Source organism: Sodiomyces alcalophilus (assembly GCF_042370955.1).
Source record: "Sodiomyces alcalophilus JCM 7366 unplaced genomic scaffold ACRALscaffold_4, whole genome shotgun sequence".
Classification (NCBI taxonomy): domain Eukaryota; kingdom Fungi; phylum Ascomycota; class Sordariomycetes; order Glomerellales; family Plectosphaerellaceae; genus Sodiomyces; species Sodiomyces alcalophilus.
In genome coordinates this window covers 4,537,261-4,553,432 of record NW_027263535.1, presented here as the reverse complement: position 1 = coordinate 4,553,432, position 16,172 = coordinate 4,537,261, and the positions used below count along the sequence as shown (strand labels likewise).

Genomic DNA, 16,172 nt, shown 5'->3' with positions numbered 1-16,172 from the left:
CCCGTCGACCGTGACACGCGAGGCAGACCCGAGTTCGAAGCTCGCTCTTCGTCCCGCAAACCACATTCGCACACGCGGCAACAGTCGATTCGATCCGTTCTTTCCCAACAGGCCCTGAACTTTGGATGTCCCGACGATGACACTAGCAACACCGGAAGACCTCAACACCATGAATGGCAACGCCAACGCCGACGCCGGGCAAACCTCACCTGATAAGGATAACGACCAGGGCCTCGCCATAGCTTTGAGTACGACCTTGTCGGTCCTGGTCGTCGTATTCATCGTGGGAAGCGCCTTCGTCTGCTGGCGCTACAAGAAAAAGGGAGCACGTCTCTTCACCGAGAGGGGGATCACGCCCATCGACGACGAGGAGATCGAATCGTGGAAGAGGAAAGACGATCCGGATACGCTCGAGAAATCCATCGTCGCCATCGACAGACACGCCTCGACGACTTCGGTCAAACGGCCGGCCAATGTGGTGGTCTACCAGCCACACCCCTCGGCCGAGCAACATTCCCCCCGATCCTTCGTCTTGAACAACAACGACGCCGGCAAGGCGAGCATGGACGTGCCGCCGACACCCGTGCTCGCCCGCGCGCCCAACGCGCGACCAGGCCTCACGGACGAGACGGTCCAAGGAGACGAGGCCTTCCTCCCCAGCCCCAGGCGGCAGACGTACCGCCTCTCCAAATACCCGCCCAGCCTGGGTGGCACGTCTCGTCGCGGCCACGGCCGATCCCGCAGTGTGCGGAGCAGCTTCAGCGTCGGCGGAGGGAGCGTGCGCAGCCAGCAGTGGTACGGACACGGGTACTCCCACCACCAGAGCGCCAGCCGCGACACCGCGGACACCGAGTTCTCGCCGCGGTCGTCCCAGGACCAGTTTGTCCGGCCGTCTCAGTCCCATCATTCCCTGCAGGCTTCGTCGCCGCCTGTTTCTTCCGGCCTGTCGACACGGTACCATCACGACCGCGTCTACTCTTCGTCGTCGGCGGCGCTGGATAGGATGTCCTTGGACGACCAGGGCCTGGTGGGCGGTCTGTCGCCGCGCCCTCAGGTCCGGGAGTGTGACATTGGACGTGCCATTGGTTGAAGGCTGTGGTGCAACTAAAAATTCGACTTGACGGACTGACTACCTTGACCAGTCCACTGCTTGCCTCCGTACTATATGGTACAGAGCCAGTCCTTACTCGGCGATGACGCGGCATTGAGGCCACGCGAGCCCGATGAGCGGCCTGTTGTACCAACCCTACTGATGCCAATGGGACCGGCCGGTTGCTAAGGGCGGCGTGTCTACGCTGCTTTACGCTGTTCGATTCGAATCCCACCAGCATCTCATAAGCTGGGCCAAAGAAGCCAACAGCGAAAGATGAGGCAGCTTGGGGGTTTGCGATATGTCTACATTGCATCAGCTGCTGCCGACTGCCGCTATGGAACACAGTCGTTCCGTTCGATCTTCGACATCGCCTATGCCCTCGAACCGGGTTTCCGACTTTCTTTCCCGCTGCGTCGGGGCAACCTACCCGGGTGGTTCCAAGACGCCGAAGTTACGAGGTTCCTTGGCTTCCCTTGTCGGAGTGCACGAGAGTACACGTGGAATGTGGAGATGACTGATGCTTCTCAGTGAGGGGAGGAGGTTGTATATGGAAAACGAACGCTGTCTTGTGTGTTGTGAGACGTGATTTTGGAATCGTGGAGACGAAAACTTAGCTCGGATGTCGGATGTCCCGAGTGCTTTTTTATTGTTATTGTTGGTGATACCCCATTTTCATGCCATGAAGATAACGACCTGAACTCACGGTGTGGTGGCATTCTTGTTTGTCTTAACGCACAACTTTTGTTCGTCTCGCTTGGAAAGACGAGCTTCTTTTCTTTTTCCTTCGAATGAAGTCAGCTGGACTATACCACCGACTGGCGCAGATACATGATAGCTCTGCAGTTGTTACTCGAAAATTGACCAGTCTCATCTCAACCACGCCCTAGCAATGGATGAATCGTATGAATATGTAAGAGGATACTTGTGAGTCGCATCATGTACTTCGCTTGTCTGATGTCGTTGGTAACAGGGAGTTGCCTCACTAGGTATCCTCTTACGATACGTTGTAGATTGGGCTGCGGAATTCTCGAGTAAGGTTTGAGAGAGCCACCATTGTACAGTACAATGGGTCGGGCCAAAGTGCCGAATAGCCACCCATATCAAGATGTATCGATGCTGTCGTGGAATATGACCTTGGGATTTAGATATGAATACTCTACATAGGAAAAATCAGAAACCTCATACCATACAGTCTGGGGACGGTATAAGCTGAATACCCCATACATAGCATCACAGGAGGCTTAATCGAATTATCACGATTTTACAAGTTAAAGGTGAGCGCTCTGTGACGCGTCAAGTGGGTGAATTACTCGACACTTGTGTCGAGCCACTGTATTTGTATAGGTACCTGCGCTGCTGTGGGGCAAGCTGGACAACCACGGGAGATGCGTTTAAACGTAAAGTCACGACGCGCTTGTCACCACGACTTCGACCAGACGGAAGAGTTCGCTCACTACCATACCCTCGAATCACAGCTGAACGGCCAACACCCGCCAATGGAATAACTCTCTCTTCTCTATAAACGATATCCGCTTGTTTCCCACGAATTGCGCGTTCATCACACGAAAAACAGCCCTCAGCCTTCACTCGCGTGTCTGTCGAAGATAACTCAGGTCACATCTCATACTCCCTCGGAGTCCCCACGACTGGGCCACTCATCCTCCGAGGTCTCCCTCATATTCCGTTGCAAACTCGCCATACGGAGTATACGAGCCTCTGAATTTAACCCAAATTTTCTTCAACTCCCATCAACCGGCCGCCCCTCCGACCTCTAAACATCTCTCACTACATCCACATCTCCCGACGCACGGTCGGCGCCTTCTCATCCAGTGTGATGGCCCCCAGGGACAGCGACCAGTCTCGCAAGAGCGACGTTTCCGTCGCCCGATTCGTAGTCATGGACGAGGACCAAGCCGACTCTTCTGCGCCGGGTCCTACCCCGGAGCAAGCCACAACCTCCATGGCATCCCAACCTGCCGCCGCAGAGTCTGCGCCTGCACCTCACGTTGACGGGCCTGGGCGCCAAGATGACAAGAATGAAGCCTCCAAAGACAAGGAGAAGGAGAAGGAGTCAGAAGAGAGGAAACCTAAAGAGAAGAACGAGAAAGATGCCATCACAATCGAGGTATGTATATAACCCCAACCATCTCTCTCCCTACGTGCTGCTCTCTGGTCATCTTGGAGTCAGAGAGACTCGCATATCCCTTTCTAACCTCTTCTAGGACCTGAACCTCCCCAGGTCCATCATCACGCGTCTGGCCAAGGGTGTTTTGGCTCCAAATACACAAATCCAGGGCAGCGCCATCCTGGCCCTTACCAGGAGTGCCACCGTCTTCGTCAACTACCTTGCTAGCCAGTACGTTTCACTCACTCTTGGCTTCCCTTCCTGCCTTCCTTGGTCGTGTGTCTGGCTTCCAGTCTAGCGAGTGTAGAGCGCACGATCTACCACCGTGTAGCTTAGACGAGTAAAGAAATCCCCCCTGACTCTGTGCCGACAGCGCGAATGAACACACCGTAAACGCAGGCAGAAAGACCATTGACGCCTCGCACGTCTTCCAAGCCCTCGATGACACCGAGTTCTCCTTCCTCCGCGCCCCCCTGGAGGCCGAATTCGCTAGTATGCCTCTTCCATTTCCTTCTCCCAGTCGGCCCCTTTCCAATCTCATCTGGATGGCACCCTTTTTCCCGCTCTCCGCACCGTTTTCCTGTGAAAAAGCGACATCTCACACACAGCTCCTCGTAGAATACACACAAACCAAAAGCGCCAAGCGAATCGACTACCGCCAGCGCAAAAAGGCAGGGACCTCCGCAGCCGCACCCGCCGGCGCCGCCGACGACTCTCACATGGCCGACGTCTCAGCCATGTCCGCCCCAAGCGGCCCAGACGACACATTTACCACTGCACCGCCCGCCGCCACCGCAACAACAGCAGCGGGAGACCAGCCACCGCGTGCCAAAAAGGCCAAGACCGTCCCTGCGGTTGCCACTGCTGCTGCTGCTACGGCCGGTGTCGCGGGTGCTGCCGTGGGTGCCGCGTTTGTCGATGACGCCGAGACGGAGCCCGAGGACGAGACTGCCGCGGCGGATGACCATGAAGAGGACGACGTTGACGATGATGCCGATGTTGACGACGAGGTGGCGGGGGATGAGGAAGATGAAGACGAGGATCATGACGATGCTGCCGAGACGGACGGGGATGAGACGCAGGATGCACTGGAAGATGATGATGGGGATGGCCGGATGGATGAGGATGAAGCCTTGGATGGCGATGAGAGCGACTGAGAGGATCATATTGCCTTGAATACCTCTTGTGTATATCGATCTATTTCCTGTTAACATGACTAGATCTAGGGTTTGCAATACCCCTTATGCTTCATTTTGAGCTTGGAACGGTGTGTTTTTCAGTCGGCCCTGCAAGTTTATACCCTGCAAGTTTATAAGCTCTTCAAGACGGCCTTCTCTAGCCGTTGACTTATGTCCATTCACATCATTCAGACTCTCAAACAACAGACATGACATTGGTATATCGGATCACACTACGCCAAGTGTCAAATTGAAACCACCCCCGTCGCTCTATTATGCATGCCTCGACAAGAATACAAGACCAACCAACCGTGTCACCTATTTGTGTGCCTACTCAAAGCAAACATCCCCGAGAATACACAAAACAGAGGAGACGAGAGGGGAAAGCAAGAGGTCAGAAGAACACGCACGTTCCGAGTTAATATCAAGAGAATACGTAGACGAAGGGGCCATGCAACTTGGTAATCTCCCAACAGTCAACAACTAAACCAGGGCCAAAGGGGAAAGAAGAAAAGAAATCACACAATAAATAGGAGAAACGGAGCCAAGAGCCTCCGAGAGGGAAGAGAAGAAAAGAAAAAAAAAACAAGCCCGCCTCGCAAGGACCTCAAAAGGGCGACGAGAAAAGCGAAGAAAGATTCAAAGTGAAACCAAACCGTCCTCCGAGCCCACGCAGGAGGTATTCTTGCCAATTCCCAGCGGAGAAGAAGCCAAAACTCCTCCCGCCCATCCATAAATGTGCAAAGCCTTGCACTCCCAGAGAATACCAAATCGAACCAGAGAAGTGAGGAGGGGAAACCAGTTCGAGAACGCGAGTGCCGCCACCCGCCAAGGAAAAAGAAAAGCAAGACAAATTCGCCGCCAACGGTTCCAGCAGGCGTCATATAGACCGTACCCGTCCAGCCCTAAAAACATTTTTCATTCTTATCGCTCGGTGCCGTACCGTTCAGCCCAAGAGTGTCCCCTCCATTCACAACCATAGTCATTCTGCTTATCGAAAGCCGACACGGACTGGTGCTCAAACCCAAAAGAGCTTGGGAGACCACACACGGGGTATCCAGGATATAGAGTTCCATTCCCAACGACCCCTCCTCGAGGAGAAATACACGAAGGGACATGCTGGGCTGTCGTAATATCATTGAAAAACATGGCGGCCGTCCTGGATCGGGTATAGCTGATCGTGGAGTGCGAGGAAGAATCGCAACGGCCGTGCCGGTGATTAAGTCTAAACAAACTAACGCATAGGAGGAAATAAGACCGGCGTCGAGTATGCGCCAGCTAGGACGGGAGACGTAGGGCCGGTGGGTTTTCGACTCGAGTCGTGGCAGCACATTGTTCCGACCATGACCGACATACCGAGCAATGAGAAGATAGGCCGTTCAAAAGAAAAAAGGTTTCGGAAGCGTCTGTCGATCCCCCTCTCCGGGTGTCGTCGCGCGCCCAAAAACCCGGCCGAGGAGCAAAATGATTTTGCCAGCAGGACGTTTCGTGGTCCGATACGGCAGATTAAGATGCCAGCGGTATTGCTGGCTCGCAGACTGGTTATTCGAAGTCATGGAGATGACATCTCCGCTCAACTGAATGCTTGGGTATCCTGAAGAGACAAGAGGTACGAAAGGTTCGCTCCAGATAGCCTACCGAACCATTGCCGTGATATATATAGAAAAAATCAAGACGAAAGAAAGCGCAGGAAAGGACTCGTGGGTGTGGGAAATCAAAAGGAAAAAGGGAGAAAAGGAAAAAGGGAGAAAAAGAAAAAGAAAAAGGCAAACACATAACGACGTCGCGGTCTCGTGAGGTCATAGCCACCGCCACGAACTGCGCTTCCGCGATTACTGAGGCTGATTAGCCCACCACTGCGCAGACGGCGACTGCTGGTTCGACCAGGCTTGGGTGACGGCCGGCGTGCCGGTATTGGGCTGAGGCATGTACTGGCGTGGTGTCTGGTCGGTCGAGTACAATCCCTGGCCCGAGCTGTAGCTTTGGCCCATGCCGGGCATGCCCGAAAACTGCATGCTCGGCTGCACTCCGCTGGTGGAATGGCGGAGCTGAGGGGCGGTCGGCTGCTGCGCATGATGGGACGGCTGAGCTTGTGTGGTATAGCCCGAGTAGCCCTGCTGTGATGTCTGGGTCGTCTGCGGCCACATCTGCCCGGAGCTTCCTGGGTAGTGATAGCTCTGACCACTTTGCTGCTGCTGCTGCTGTTGTTGCTGCTGCTGGGTCCCCGAGCCTATAGACGATGTTGGTCTGCTGTTCATCGAGGGTGAATTTCGAGTCATACCTCTCATGGGAGCTTGACTAATTGGATTCTGGGCATGGGTCGACTGGGAATAGGGAGGATTCGACATCATGAGCTGCTGAGGGCTTTGGTTGGGGACCAACCCCGGCTGGGGCATTCCACCGGCCGTCGTGTGCGGCGACTGGGCCGCCGCGCGACTCGTCGGGACGGGAGCTTCGGACGTGCCCATGATGTGGTTCAGGCTCGTAGTCTGAGGCTGCTCATGAGGACGCCTCCAAATGTCCTGGACGTAGCTATGGCGCATATCCCGCTGCTGGTTAATGACCCGGTTGTACTCGGCGGCGTGGTGTGCCTGTGCGTTGACCTCCCCTTGGGGCGTGGTCCTGGTCTGGTCTTGGTACGGGGGCCCAGTCATCTCCTGCCGAGGACCGCCTTTGAGGTTGGCGCTGCTATATTCCCGGGCCCGCGTGTCATTGAGGTCTGAACCTGGTGTTATCATGGGCATTCTTGGTGCATTACCCGTCGGCGCTCCAAGCATACCTGGTTGGACCATCTGGGGCTGCGGAGGAGCCCCAGGAAATTGCCCCGGCGCGTTGCTGTAAACGATCTCGCCCTGGGGACCTCCCATCAAGGCTTGCTGTTGTGCCTCGGCGGCTTCTCTTGCCTTTGTCTGGCCCGGGCGTTTCTCACCTGCTGGGTCTGCTTCCGTGAAGCCCTGCTTACGGGCTTTCGTCTCCCAATAGTCGTCGCGCACTCTCCGGCCGTTCTCAATGACTCGACTGCCAAACTGGCGGAACATGGACCGCGCCGTAACAATGGCAATTTGCCTAGACCTGTAGGAATAGGGCAAGATCTCCTGGTTGACGAGATCATCTTTCTCGGGCTGACTGGCAATTATCTTGAATAGAGAGCGATTCTTGTTGAACAGCAGGTACGAATCGCGGTAGCCTAGCACACGGGCGCACTCGGTGGCGAGCATGAACAGCTTGTCGCCACGGTTGGGGACCAGGAAAGTCCTGCAGCGGTAAGTCCGACCGCCGAGCAGTTGGCCATTGGGCATCACCTTCTTCTCCCCAAACTCATCGATCTCGCGCGGCAAATATTCATCGCCGGCAGCGTTCAGCTGGTCGGTGGTGTGGTCCCGAACAGTCGGCAGAGCCTTCAGGGTGGGCGTCTTCGCTGGCGTCGGCTTGGGTGGAGGCGGCGACGCTTGGGTAGGCGCGTACGCAAGGGGCTGGCTTGGCAGGGGAGCGCTGGGATTCTGTGAGGTGTGCGCAGAGCCTACCGCCGAATGCACGTTCGCGACCGGAGCCTGGCCCGCAGGCTCGGGAATATTCCCAATAGATCTGGACTTCATTGGTCTTCCTCGTTTTCTCGGATTGGGATCGCTACCTATCATCGCAGGGACGAAAGCCTTGTTAGTCACGTCCTTTTTTTCCCTTTTTTTTCCCCCGCAGCGCCACAAGGCGGTCCCACAAGGCAAGTAACTAGTAACGGCGACGCGACGCGACGCGACGCAAGACACAACGCACAGAATATGACGACTGAGAAAAGCGCGCGGAAAAGGGAAAATGCGCGAGACAAAGAACGACGTACCGGCATCCCCAGGAGCAGGCGCCTGGTAGTTCTCGGGTGACCGACTCCGCTTGAGACCGCGGGAGGTGGTCGGGTTCAAAAGATCTGATCGGCGACAAGAGAGGTCAGCACGGCTGATCGCACGAGGCCAAGCCTAATGCAGTAGACATGGCGAATGAACTCGCGGGAGAATCTATCGACGGCGCGCGCGATTACTTGTCGCCAGCCCCGGCTGCCGATGGGTAGGGATCGCAAGAGCCTCGAAGATACCACGATGGAATCGACGGCAGTTACGCAGAAAGGATGCGACGCGCAGAGGCGAATGGTTTATTAAAGAACGAGCAAGCAACATAACATACCAGCGGTGTTGAGAGCAGCGGGATTGATTGTGCCACTATCAGCTCCGTTTGGCTGTGTGGAGTACATGAGTGCGCCGAGTGCTCTCGTACGTTTCGCCAGTACCTAGTCGTTGAACGTAGGTCCCACGACGTGTCCTGTTATAGTTGACTAGGCTTTCGGAAGGGTTGCGCGATGCGAAGATCCCGGATCTTGGGGGGGGTGCGGAGGGATGCACGGGTGATTTACTTGTGCATACGGTTCGGTTGGCGCAATCCCGAAGGGTTGTTCGTCCCTGAAATTGGCGAGCGACGAGCGACAAATGCGACCGGTCGATTACGGTCGAGATTGGCGAACGAGAAAAGAAAAAAGAAAACCACACAAAGGAGGAGAACGTAAAGTGGCGACGGCGACACTAACAGGCGTCTCGTCCTGGAGTCGCGTTTGATATGCACGTCGTAAAAGCTCCGAGTTTGAGGACGTGGAAATAAAAAGGCAGGTGGGGAGAGACTATTGTGTTGGACAAGGCAGAACTGCGATAGGCTGGGACGGAGTCTGTTGGGGGTTTGGGTCTGGGCCTTGGTATCCGGTTTTAGAGCAAGTACTTCCGGCGCGAGTGGCGAAATGAGCGGGGGTGTCGGGGGAGCCTAATTTGAACGCGTGGCGGGAATGAGCCAAAGCCCAGAGGCAGCAAGGAGGATGACGAGGAAATACCTAGGTACTTTGGCTGTACAAGAGGTATGTACGTTGTATTTCGCCGTTATGGAAAAGTCGTTTGATCGTTTCAGTCCCTCCGCTATTCGACGAGTGTTTCTGGAACTGACCGACTTGGATCTCGGCAGACTGCTTGTAGTCGCCTTTGCGCTAAAGGAGAATAAGCTTGCGTAAGGTGACGGATTGGTCGACTTGGCAGTTGTCGATAGATGGATGATGCTGGGCTGGGGAGGGAGGATTGTTCAATGTGGTATGTACGGGGGGTGGAGAAGAATGGTCAGCTATGGGGTAGGTATGGGATGATATGGATGGATGGGTATGGGATGTGCAGCGGGAAAGAATGGACGGAAGAGGGGGTGTGCTGCTGCTTGTTTGTGCTGGCGGCGCGTCGGAAGAATGAACGATGTAGGTACGTTGTATGTATAGGTACGTAGGTACACAAGTTGATGTCGGTTAGCTAGTGTCGTTGTAGGTATGCAAGACGCAAGGCAGAACCACATCCAAGAAACCGGCCGGATAATTGCGACTTGTCAACTGCAGTCGTGTGGACGAAGATGCGATTGAAAAAAGTCTCGTTGTTTGTGACGCAGCCGCTCTTTCTTTGCTCCTCGCCGCAGGCGCACTAGAATAGTTGAGGTTGCGCGCGCTGGTAGATACTAGTAAGAAGATGGCCAAAGCGTCGCGCGACGCTTCAGATAACCCAGGACGTGAGACGAAAGTGGATGATGGGTCGACTCGGGTAGGCGACAGTTGAGTAAAAGTAAGGCCAATATGATGATGGCATTAGACAAATAAGCAACGCGCCGAAGGAGACGAATGCGTAATAGGTGGAACAGGCGACGAAGGTGCTATCGCCCTCTCGATTGTCGCAGTGGCACGGAAAGGCGCGCCGAAAATATCAGCAGAAGCGGGGGTGGACAGCGTCGATGTCGTTTGACAGCGACGGAGTAATATGTAATTAGGGACTAGAAGTGTTTTTTGGGTGATCGCAGAAGTGTGGGCGCAAATTGACTGTGGTGTAGAGAGGACCCGTTGCAATCCATCAGCCTAACGAACGCAGAGGCGCAACGCGCATTCAGCAGGCTGACGAGGAGAGGATTCTTTACAGAACCAAAGTAAAAAGAATCTCTTTGCGATGCGACGAGAATATTTTGAGTCCGCGAGGCTAGTGTAAATGATGGAACGCGACTGTGGCGGAGGGCTGAGGAAGCGTGCTTTTGGACTGTCGTCAGTCCTCGGTGCGGTGTGGGCTGGATGGGTGTGGTGTGGAGATTGGGCCAACGGGAGTGGGGGGTGTGGGAAGGAGAAGAGGGGGGAGAAGAAAGAAGGTTAGAGTCATCGGTCAAGTCTCTGGGCAGGAAAGAAACGTTTAAGTGGGGACCGTGCGAGATGTATTCTTTGACGGGGGAGCGATAAGCCTTCCACAGCACAAGGAACAGGGGGAAACGGAGACAGGGACGGAAGGGCAAGGGAGTTGCATACGAAGTACGAGTACGAAGGGGACAGGGGTCAATTCAGTGGACAAAGTATAACGTACGGATGGAAAGCGATTCAGAGTGCATCTTGACGGCCAGAATACCCAAGGAGAAAAGTACGGAGTATCCATATATGTACAACGTATATGTACATGCGGGCGTGCGGGCACTTGAACGTACTGTACATATAAGCGAATATTGCCCGTGCGTGCACTGTCCAGGAATGACGCATCAACACAGTAGTACCCCTGTCGTTGCAAATCTACAACGTGTAACATGTTAACCACGTGAAATCCAAATATAATTAGTGTGTGTAAAGGAAAAGCTGCTTAAAAATCCCCACGGCGAACAATCTATATTCGAAGCAATCAACATGTACGAGGTAAGATCGTGATAACCAAACGGCGCTGCGTGCCACGGTATCAGATATATCGGAGCCGGCGAGCCTGATTACCAATTGAAGAACCACCGTTTGGCGATTCCTTAACCCCGGCTCGCCAGACCCAAGTCCGAGAGCTGAACGGAAAACTCCAGCCCAACAACGACCTTCCAGACAAGGCTATTTCTCACCAGGTACGGTGCTTGGTAATGTAGGTACCCTCTGTAAGCATCCGTACCGAAGCGATGAAGTGCCCGCATCTGTCTTCAAAAGAATTCGTCTTCTCCCTGGATGCAATTGCACGCTGTCCAACGTTGTCGAAATATACTCTGCTTGAATACAACTACCGGTATTCCAGTACCTTTCCAGTCACCTCATCTCCCCAGCCAGACTGCCGGGCCCATCCATATGCGTGCTGTCCAAAGCTCCCACCACTCTATTAACCACCGCACCCACCTGGCAACACGGCTCTTGTAGAAGAAAATGGTGTCAAGCCTTCTGTGCACCTGTGTACGAAGACGTATGTATGTTCCCTTGTGCTCATCCTGTACCCCGACCTAGGTGCGGCCCGGCTCCAGCACCGCAGCGCTGGAACGAAGCATCCCACACGACCCCCTCCCCCCCTTATCGCCCTATCGCCCCTCACAACCACACCTCCTTAGCACAATGGTGGTGGTCGCACTCGAGAGGGACCACTGGACACCGATGGCCACAGCTGGTAGGGCTGCATTTGCGAACAATCGCAGCATGTACCATCTAATCGCGTGGAGATATCAGATTCGCGAAACCAGGGCTACTCACAATATCAGTCCGGTATGTCAAGAGTAACCAGGAATATTGATGGAAAGTTCAGACACCTATGACCGTCTGTCTCGAAATCCGCGCCAACAATTGAATGGTGCCCAAGCTTTCAATCCTGGCTGTTGGGCATCATTTCCGTCTCCCAGGTGGCTGTCCAAAGGGACGTAGCGCGGTTGAACGAACGGTGGCCCTTTGTCGGTACCCGCAACACTGGATCTTACTCACCCAACCGTTACCTACCGTAACCTAGTTTCCCACTTGTTCAGATGTCAGCATTCAGTTCGTATATCATATATGCATGGAATGTTTTTCCTCTTGCCCATTGTTACAGAATCCTCTACTAAGCAAGTGGGCCTTGGAAGTCCAGTTTCGTGATGTCTTTGGTTTTCAAGTAACGACGCGGAGGAGCCAACTCGACGACCGGTCAAGTGTTCACTTTCTCCAGGTCTTACTTGACTCGCCAGAGATCCTTCCTCCACCTCTTCTCACCGCATCACATCCATCCCTCTACCACTTCTATCCCACAGGTTGCAATATGGTGCGGCCCTCTCCGTCCCAGCGCCTATTATCGATTGACTCACCAGCTTACATTCTACCGGTCCTTTTTTTGCGTTTCTTATCCACTTCCGAGCGAGGCAGCGGGATTCCACAAGATGTGCCCCCGGGGAAACCCAGGCAGCGCGGACGAGCCATAGTATCCTATCCCGGTATCCCCGCAAGGATATGTTCCAGCGGCGCCTAACTGCACTGTGCTCTTTCTCGTCTGCTCCACTTGCCCATCAGCAGTGTCAGACCGACAGAATCCTGTGTTACCGTGGGCTTAGTCGAGTTTGTCCCGTTGGTTCAGAACACAGCCTCCTCTAACAAAAGAGCGTCGCTACTAGGGAGGCATCACAATGATTGGCCCATCGGATAACGCCACAGCTGAATTCTGGTGCCAACATACAGTAAAAGTAGGACGGATAAACCGGGAGAGGTTGCTCACAAATAAGACCGATAAACGACCATCTGACGCCCCTTGTTCATCCTCGACAACGGCGGACTTTCCACCCAGTGACGGGTCTACCGAGGCCCAATCCTGGTATTTTGTCTCCGAGGCAATAGGAACGAGCTTGCTTTATGTACGTTGTACAGCCTTTTTGGTCTCAATCTTCTACCTCGGCGTCCTTCTGCCTCGTGCCCGAGTGCGAGACGTTTGTCGACAGGAGTTGCGAATACTGTATAATGTATTTTGAAACGCGACCAAGTCACGTCACGAAGGGCGCCGTTTACTAGCTCGCCTTTCAAGTCAAGCCACATCCGTCCGGACGCCTTTGACCCGGAAAGCCCCAACGTCCCATGTGACTCGAGTCGAATGAGACAATGCCAACACCCATCCCCACAGCAGAGAAAAGGCTGGGAGATCTTGGACTAGCCCCAGGTAGGCTTAGTCCTGGGCGTGTGAACAGTCAATCTTGAAGACGCTTTGAAAAAAGATGGTGTGAAGAGACGGGCTTGAGCTTCGCTCGCAAGTGAGACTCCTTATGTGCACGGGGCATATGATGCACATCATGCGGCGCGGAAGGTCTCCACATAGTCCCGTTCCCCACCTCTTTCCGAAACGCTAACTGTGCCCCGTTGGCTCACGCTAGTCGACGGAGTCTTGTCCACCAATCGGTCGTCACATGGATCCTTTTTGACCTTTTCACTCCCTTGCTTCGCCGCCTCCTCCTTGTCGCTTGTCAGCCCCTCCCCGTCCCATATTCAAGTTAATGTCGTGCTACTGTACCATCGATTCCCCGCGCGCGCGCGCGTTGCAAGACGGTAAAAGCCAAGACTAGAAGCGGCACGCCAGTGCTACGGTACAGCTTTTGGATGAGCCGGGCTCACGGAGAATGGAATGGCTGAAGTGGCTCAGGTCGGTCCCCGACTGTTATCAACCCCTTTCTTGCGTCTAACCACCTAACCATCACACGCATGCTCACATGCGACTTTGAGAGGCTGGCACCGCCAAATCGGAGGCAGAGTATTCTCAGCCATGGCAACAAGCAGGCAGGGTAGACGAGGACTTGCCCCTACTAGAGAACTTGCCTGGCGCAAGAGCTCACAGCAGTAGAAAAGCACCAGAAGGCCACGCCGTCTCCATTGCATTCAGGGGTGAGTGTGGACTTGCTCTAGGTACTCGTAAAGACCGCGTTAAAGTGACGGAGCGAATACCTGCTTGGTTGGGTCAAAATGCTTCGGTTGTTATGCAGTCATTATTCGTACAGCCAGGACCACCTTTATCAACACTGACATGAGCATGCATTCTGCAACTGCCTGACTGGATAATCAAGGCTACCCGGTGTTTAACGCAGACACCGGGGAATTGTTATATTCAACCTGGTGTCTCGCCAACTTCCTTCAGCGTCAGTTAGGCTGCAATGTTAGCACTGTACAGTACGTCGGAGAGCTTCTAGATGCTCGCCGTCCTCGTCTGAGGCCCTCTTCATTATGTATGTAGTATCCACCACCCCCGGGCGGGACACACCACCACAGCGGGAACTAAGGTATCCCTTGTTTCCCGCTCTCGCAGCAGTCCTAGATACGCATCGCATCCTCTGGTTGAAGTGTGTGGTGGGCACCCGATGTCCCCCCGTCTTCTAGGTTCTCGTCCAGGAAGAAGCATATTAAAACGCGTCTTTCATTCGTCTCGTCAAATGTGCCTGTTTCTCGACCTCGTGGGACCAGCATTAGCATGGGTGGGGAGGTCGGGGACTTGGCACTCTAGCAGTATGGTATGTAAGTTTATCTCGCCCTCAACGCCACGCGCCTTAGCCGAACGTGCTTCCGTGTGTCTGTTCGCCCTGGTCTGTCCACATGCTCGTCTCGTCGACTGACGTCAACCCGAATTCGTGCGGTATCACTTCTTGCAAACCTATATGGCATGGTGTGTCGTTTATTCTGAGGGGAAAATGGCACACGATCACTACAATTTTGTGATATTGGCGGATAGTTTGTCAAGTGCTATGGTCGCGACTCGACCTTGACATGAGAGATCCTGCCCCTCGATGCCACAGACTCGTCAAGTACTGTGGTATTCATCACAATGCAGCCCTTGGTCTCTAAGCGCGTTCCGTCTCGTCTTGATGGACCGGTCCCGCCAAGTCGTGGGAAGGGTCAGGGATCTGCAACAATGGGAAGCAATGTAACGAGACATGGGGCGGATGGATGTGGTAGACTAGACTAGGTAGGTTTCGGTGAGATTCGGGTTAGGTAGGCAGGCACATGCCGTCACTGGGAAGGAGCCTCGATAAGACCCCATCTGAACCGACTCGGGCATAAATGAATGCCGTCTTTGTAGCCGATCCCCGATCAGTACATGCATTTGGATGCTGACATGGGATAGGTGGAATCGTGAAGACTGCGCGTCAGGAAACGAAGACCACCGGGAAGCTATGGAGGAGAAGAGGGCCTTGGAAAGTGGAAGCCCACAGGAGTCTCAGGCAGAGGAGAACGATAAAAGAGTAGGTAGCCGCCTGCAAAGCCGGGGGAACCGGGAGGAACGGGTATAGCTCGGTGCTTCTTTGGTACCCCGCATAATTAGACCAGTTACAGCCCCATGTGCTTCGAAGGTGCCTTGCCCCTGGCCTTACAACGCATGTCCCTGTACCGGCTTCCCAAGATTATGTTGGGATAGAGTTCCGAGTGTTGAGCCTCTTTTGCGATATTTTTCGACATGAACCGGTATTGCGATGTGAGGCGAATGCTAGCAGTACCATTGGGAGTGAATGTGGTAGTGTAGGTAGTGTAGTGTTGAAGACGAAGTAGTAGGGGCAGAAGAAGGGAAAACGAAAAAAACAAAAAAAAAAAAAAAAGAATGAAAACGAGAGACGGAGGAGTTCTCATGATTATGTAATACAGCGAGTCGACCAAAGCGTCGAGTAGCCGCCCGATATCAAGATGTTAACGCTTACTTCGTAGGCTCCGATGTGAATAACTTTCATAAAGTCTGCCCAGAAAAAATCAAAAAAAAAAAAAAAAAGCATTATATAGCCAGAGAAAAGCACAAGGAATCACTATACCCGGAGTTATAGAGTGCATATCTGAATTACTGTCTATTTGGTAATGGAAGGGTTAGGTTATATTATAGGTACTTTGTAAAGGAGGGAAATCGCGTTGCGACACGTTAAGTGGATAAAGGGAAGCACTGCGGAGCCCGTATATTTTGATATCGAGCCCGTAAAAGTGGAGTCATGACTCCATATGTTCTCTTACTTATATAAGACCTATTTTTCT

The 16,172-nt window shown here is 53.8% G+C and overlaps 6 protein-coding genes across 6 annotated transcripts; 4 read left to right on the top strand and 2 right to left on the bottom strand.

The window, feature by feature from the left end:
• Nucleotides 1-169: 169 nt before the first annotated feature.
• ACRALDRAFT_2042406 (uncharacterized protein) lies at nt 170-1,090 on the top strand (the record flags this gene model as incomplete). Its single annotated transcript, XM_071021243.1, has 1 exon — nt 170-1,090. The coding sequence occupies one exon, from the start codon at nt 170-172 to the stop codon at nt 1,088-1,090; it is 921 nt and encodes a 306-aa protein (XP_070875235.1).
• A 1,837-nt stretch (nt 1,091-2,927) lies between these two features.
• ACRALDRAFT_1081839 (uncharacterized protein) lies at nt 2,928-4,523 on the top strand (the record flags this gene model as incomplete). The annotated part of the gene is made up of 4 exons (XM_071019224.1): nt 2,928-3,218; nt 3,316-3,449; nt 3,592-3,710; nt 3,837-4,523. 4 exons carry the CDS (start codon nt 2,928-2,930, stop codon nt 4,373-4,375), a joined length of 1,083 nt encoding a protein of 360 aa, XP_070875234.1. The 3' UTR covers nt 4,376-4,523.
• ACRALDRAFT_210601 (uncharacterized protein) lies at nt 4,431-5,977 on the top strand (the record flags this gene model as incomplete). The annotated part of the gene is made up of 11 exons (XM_071023281.1): nt 4,431-4,445; nt 4,499-4,559; nt 4,589-4,638; nt 4,689-4,720; nt 4,751-4,871; nt 4,930-5,180; nt 5,213-5,353; nt 5,379-5,522; nt 5,589-5,611; nt 5,642-5,884; nt 5,949-5,977. 11 exons carry the CDS (start codon nt 4,431-4,433, stop codon nt 5,975-5,977), a joined length of 1,110 nt encoding a protein of 369 aa, XP_070875233.1.
• Nucleotides 5,978-6,228: 251 nt separating this feature from the next.
• ACRALDRAFT_2042394 (uncharacterized protein) lies at nt 6,229-8,636 on the bottom strand (the record flags this gene model as incomplete). Its single annotated transcript, XM_071021242.1, has 3 exons — nt 6,229-8,027; nt 8,232-8,315; nt 8,570-8,636. 3 exons carry the CDS (start codon nt 8,634-8,636, stop codon nt 6,229-6,231), a joined length of 1,950 nt encoding a protein of 649 aa, XP_070875232.1.
• Nucleotides 8,637-11,422: 2,786 nt separating this feature from the next.
• On the top strand, nt 11,423-12,162 carry ACRALDRAFT_1063789 (uncharacterized protein). The gene is made up of 2 exons (XM_071016857.1): nt 11,423-11,907; nt 11,972-12,162. Exons 1-2 carry the CDS (start codon nt 11,781-11,783, stop codon nt 12,007-12,009), a joined length of 165 nt encoding a protein of 54 aa, XP_070875231.1. The 5' UTR covers nt 11,423-11,780; the 3' UTR covers nt 12,010-12,162.
• Nucleotides 12,163-13,463: 1,301 nt separating this feature from the next.
• Nucleotides 13,464-15,782, bottom strand: ACRALDRAFT_210605 (uncharacterized protein; the record flags this gene model as incomplete). The annotated part of the gene is made up of 5 exons (XM_071023282.1): nt 13,464-13,643; nt 13,679-13,779; nt 14,483-14,611; nt 14,982-15,061; nt 15,490-15,782. The coding sequence occupies 5 exons, from the start codon at nt 15,780-15,782 to the stop codon at nt 13,464-13,466; spliced, it is 783 nt and encodes a 260-aa protein (XP_070875230.1).
• Between the last annotated feature and the right edge of the window lie 390 nt (nt 15,783-16,172).

Excerpts from the sequence above, each read along its gene's own strand:
- ACRALDRAFT_1063789 (XM_071016857.1), top strand. The coding sequence starts at position 11,781 with ATGGTGGTGGTCGCACTCGAGAGGGACCACTGGACACCGATGGCCACA. Across the intron at positions 11,908-11,971 it reads TCAGATTCGCGAAACCAGGG|CTATGACCGTCTGTCTCGAA; the intron begins CTACTCACAATA and ends AAGTTCAGACAC.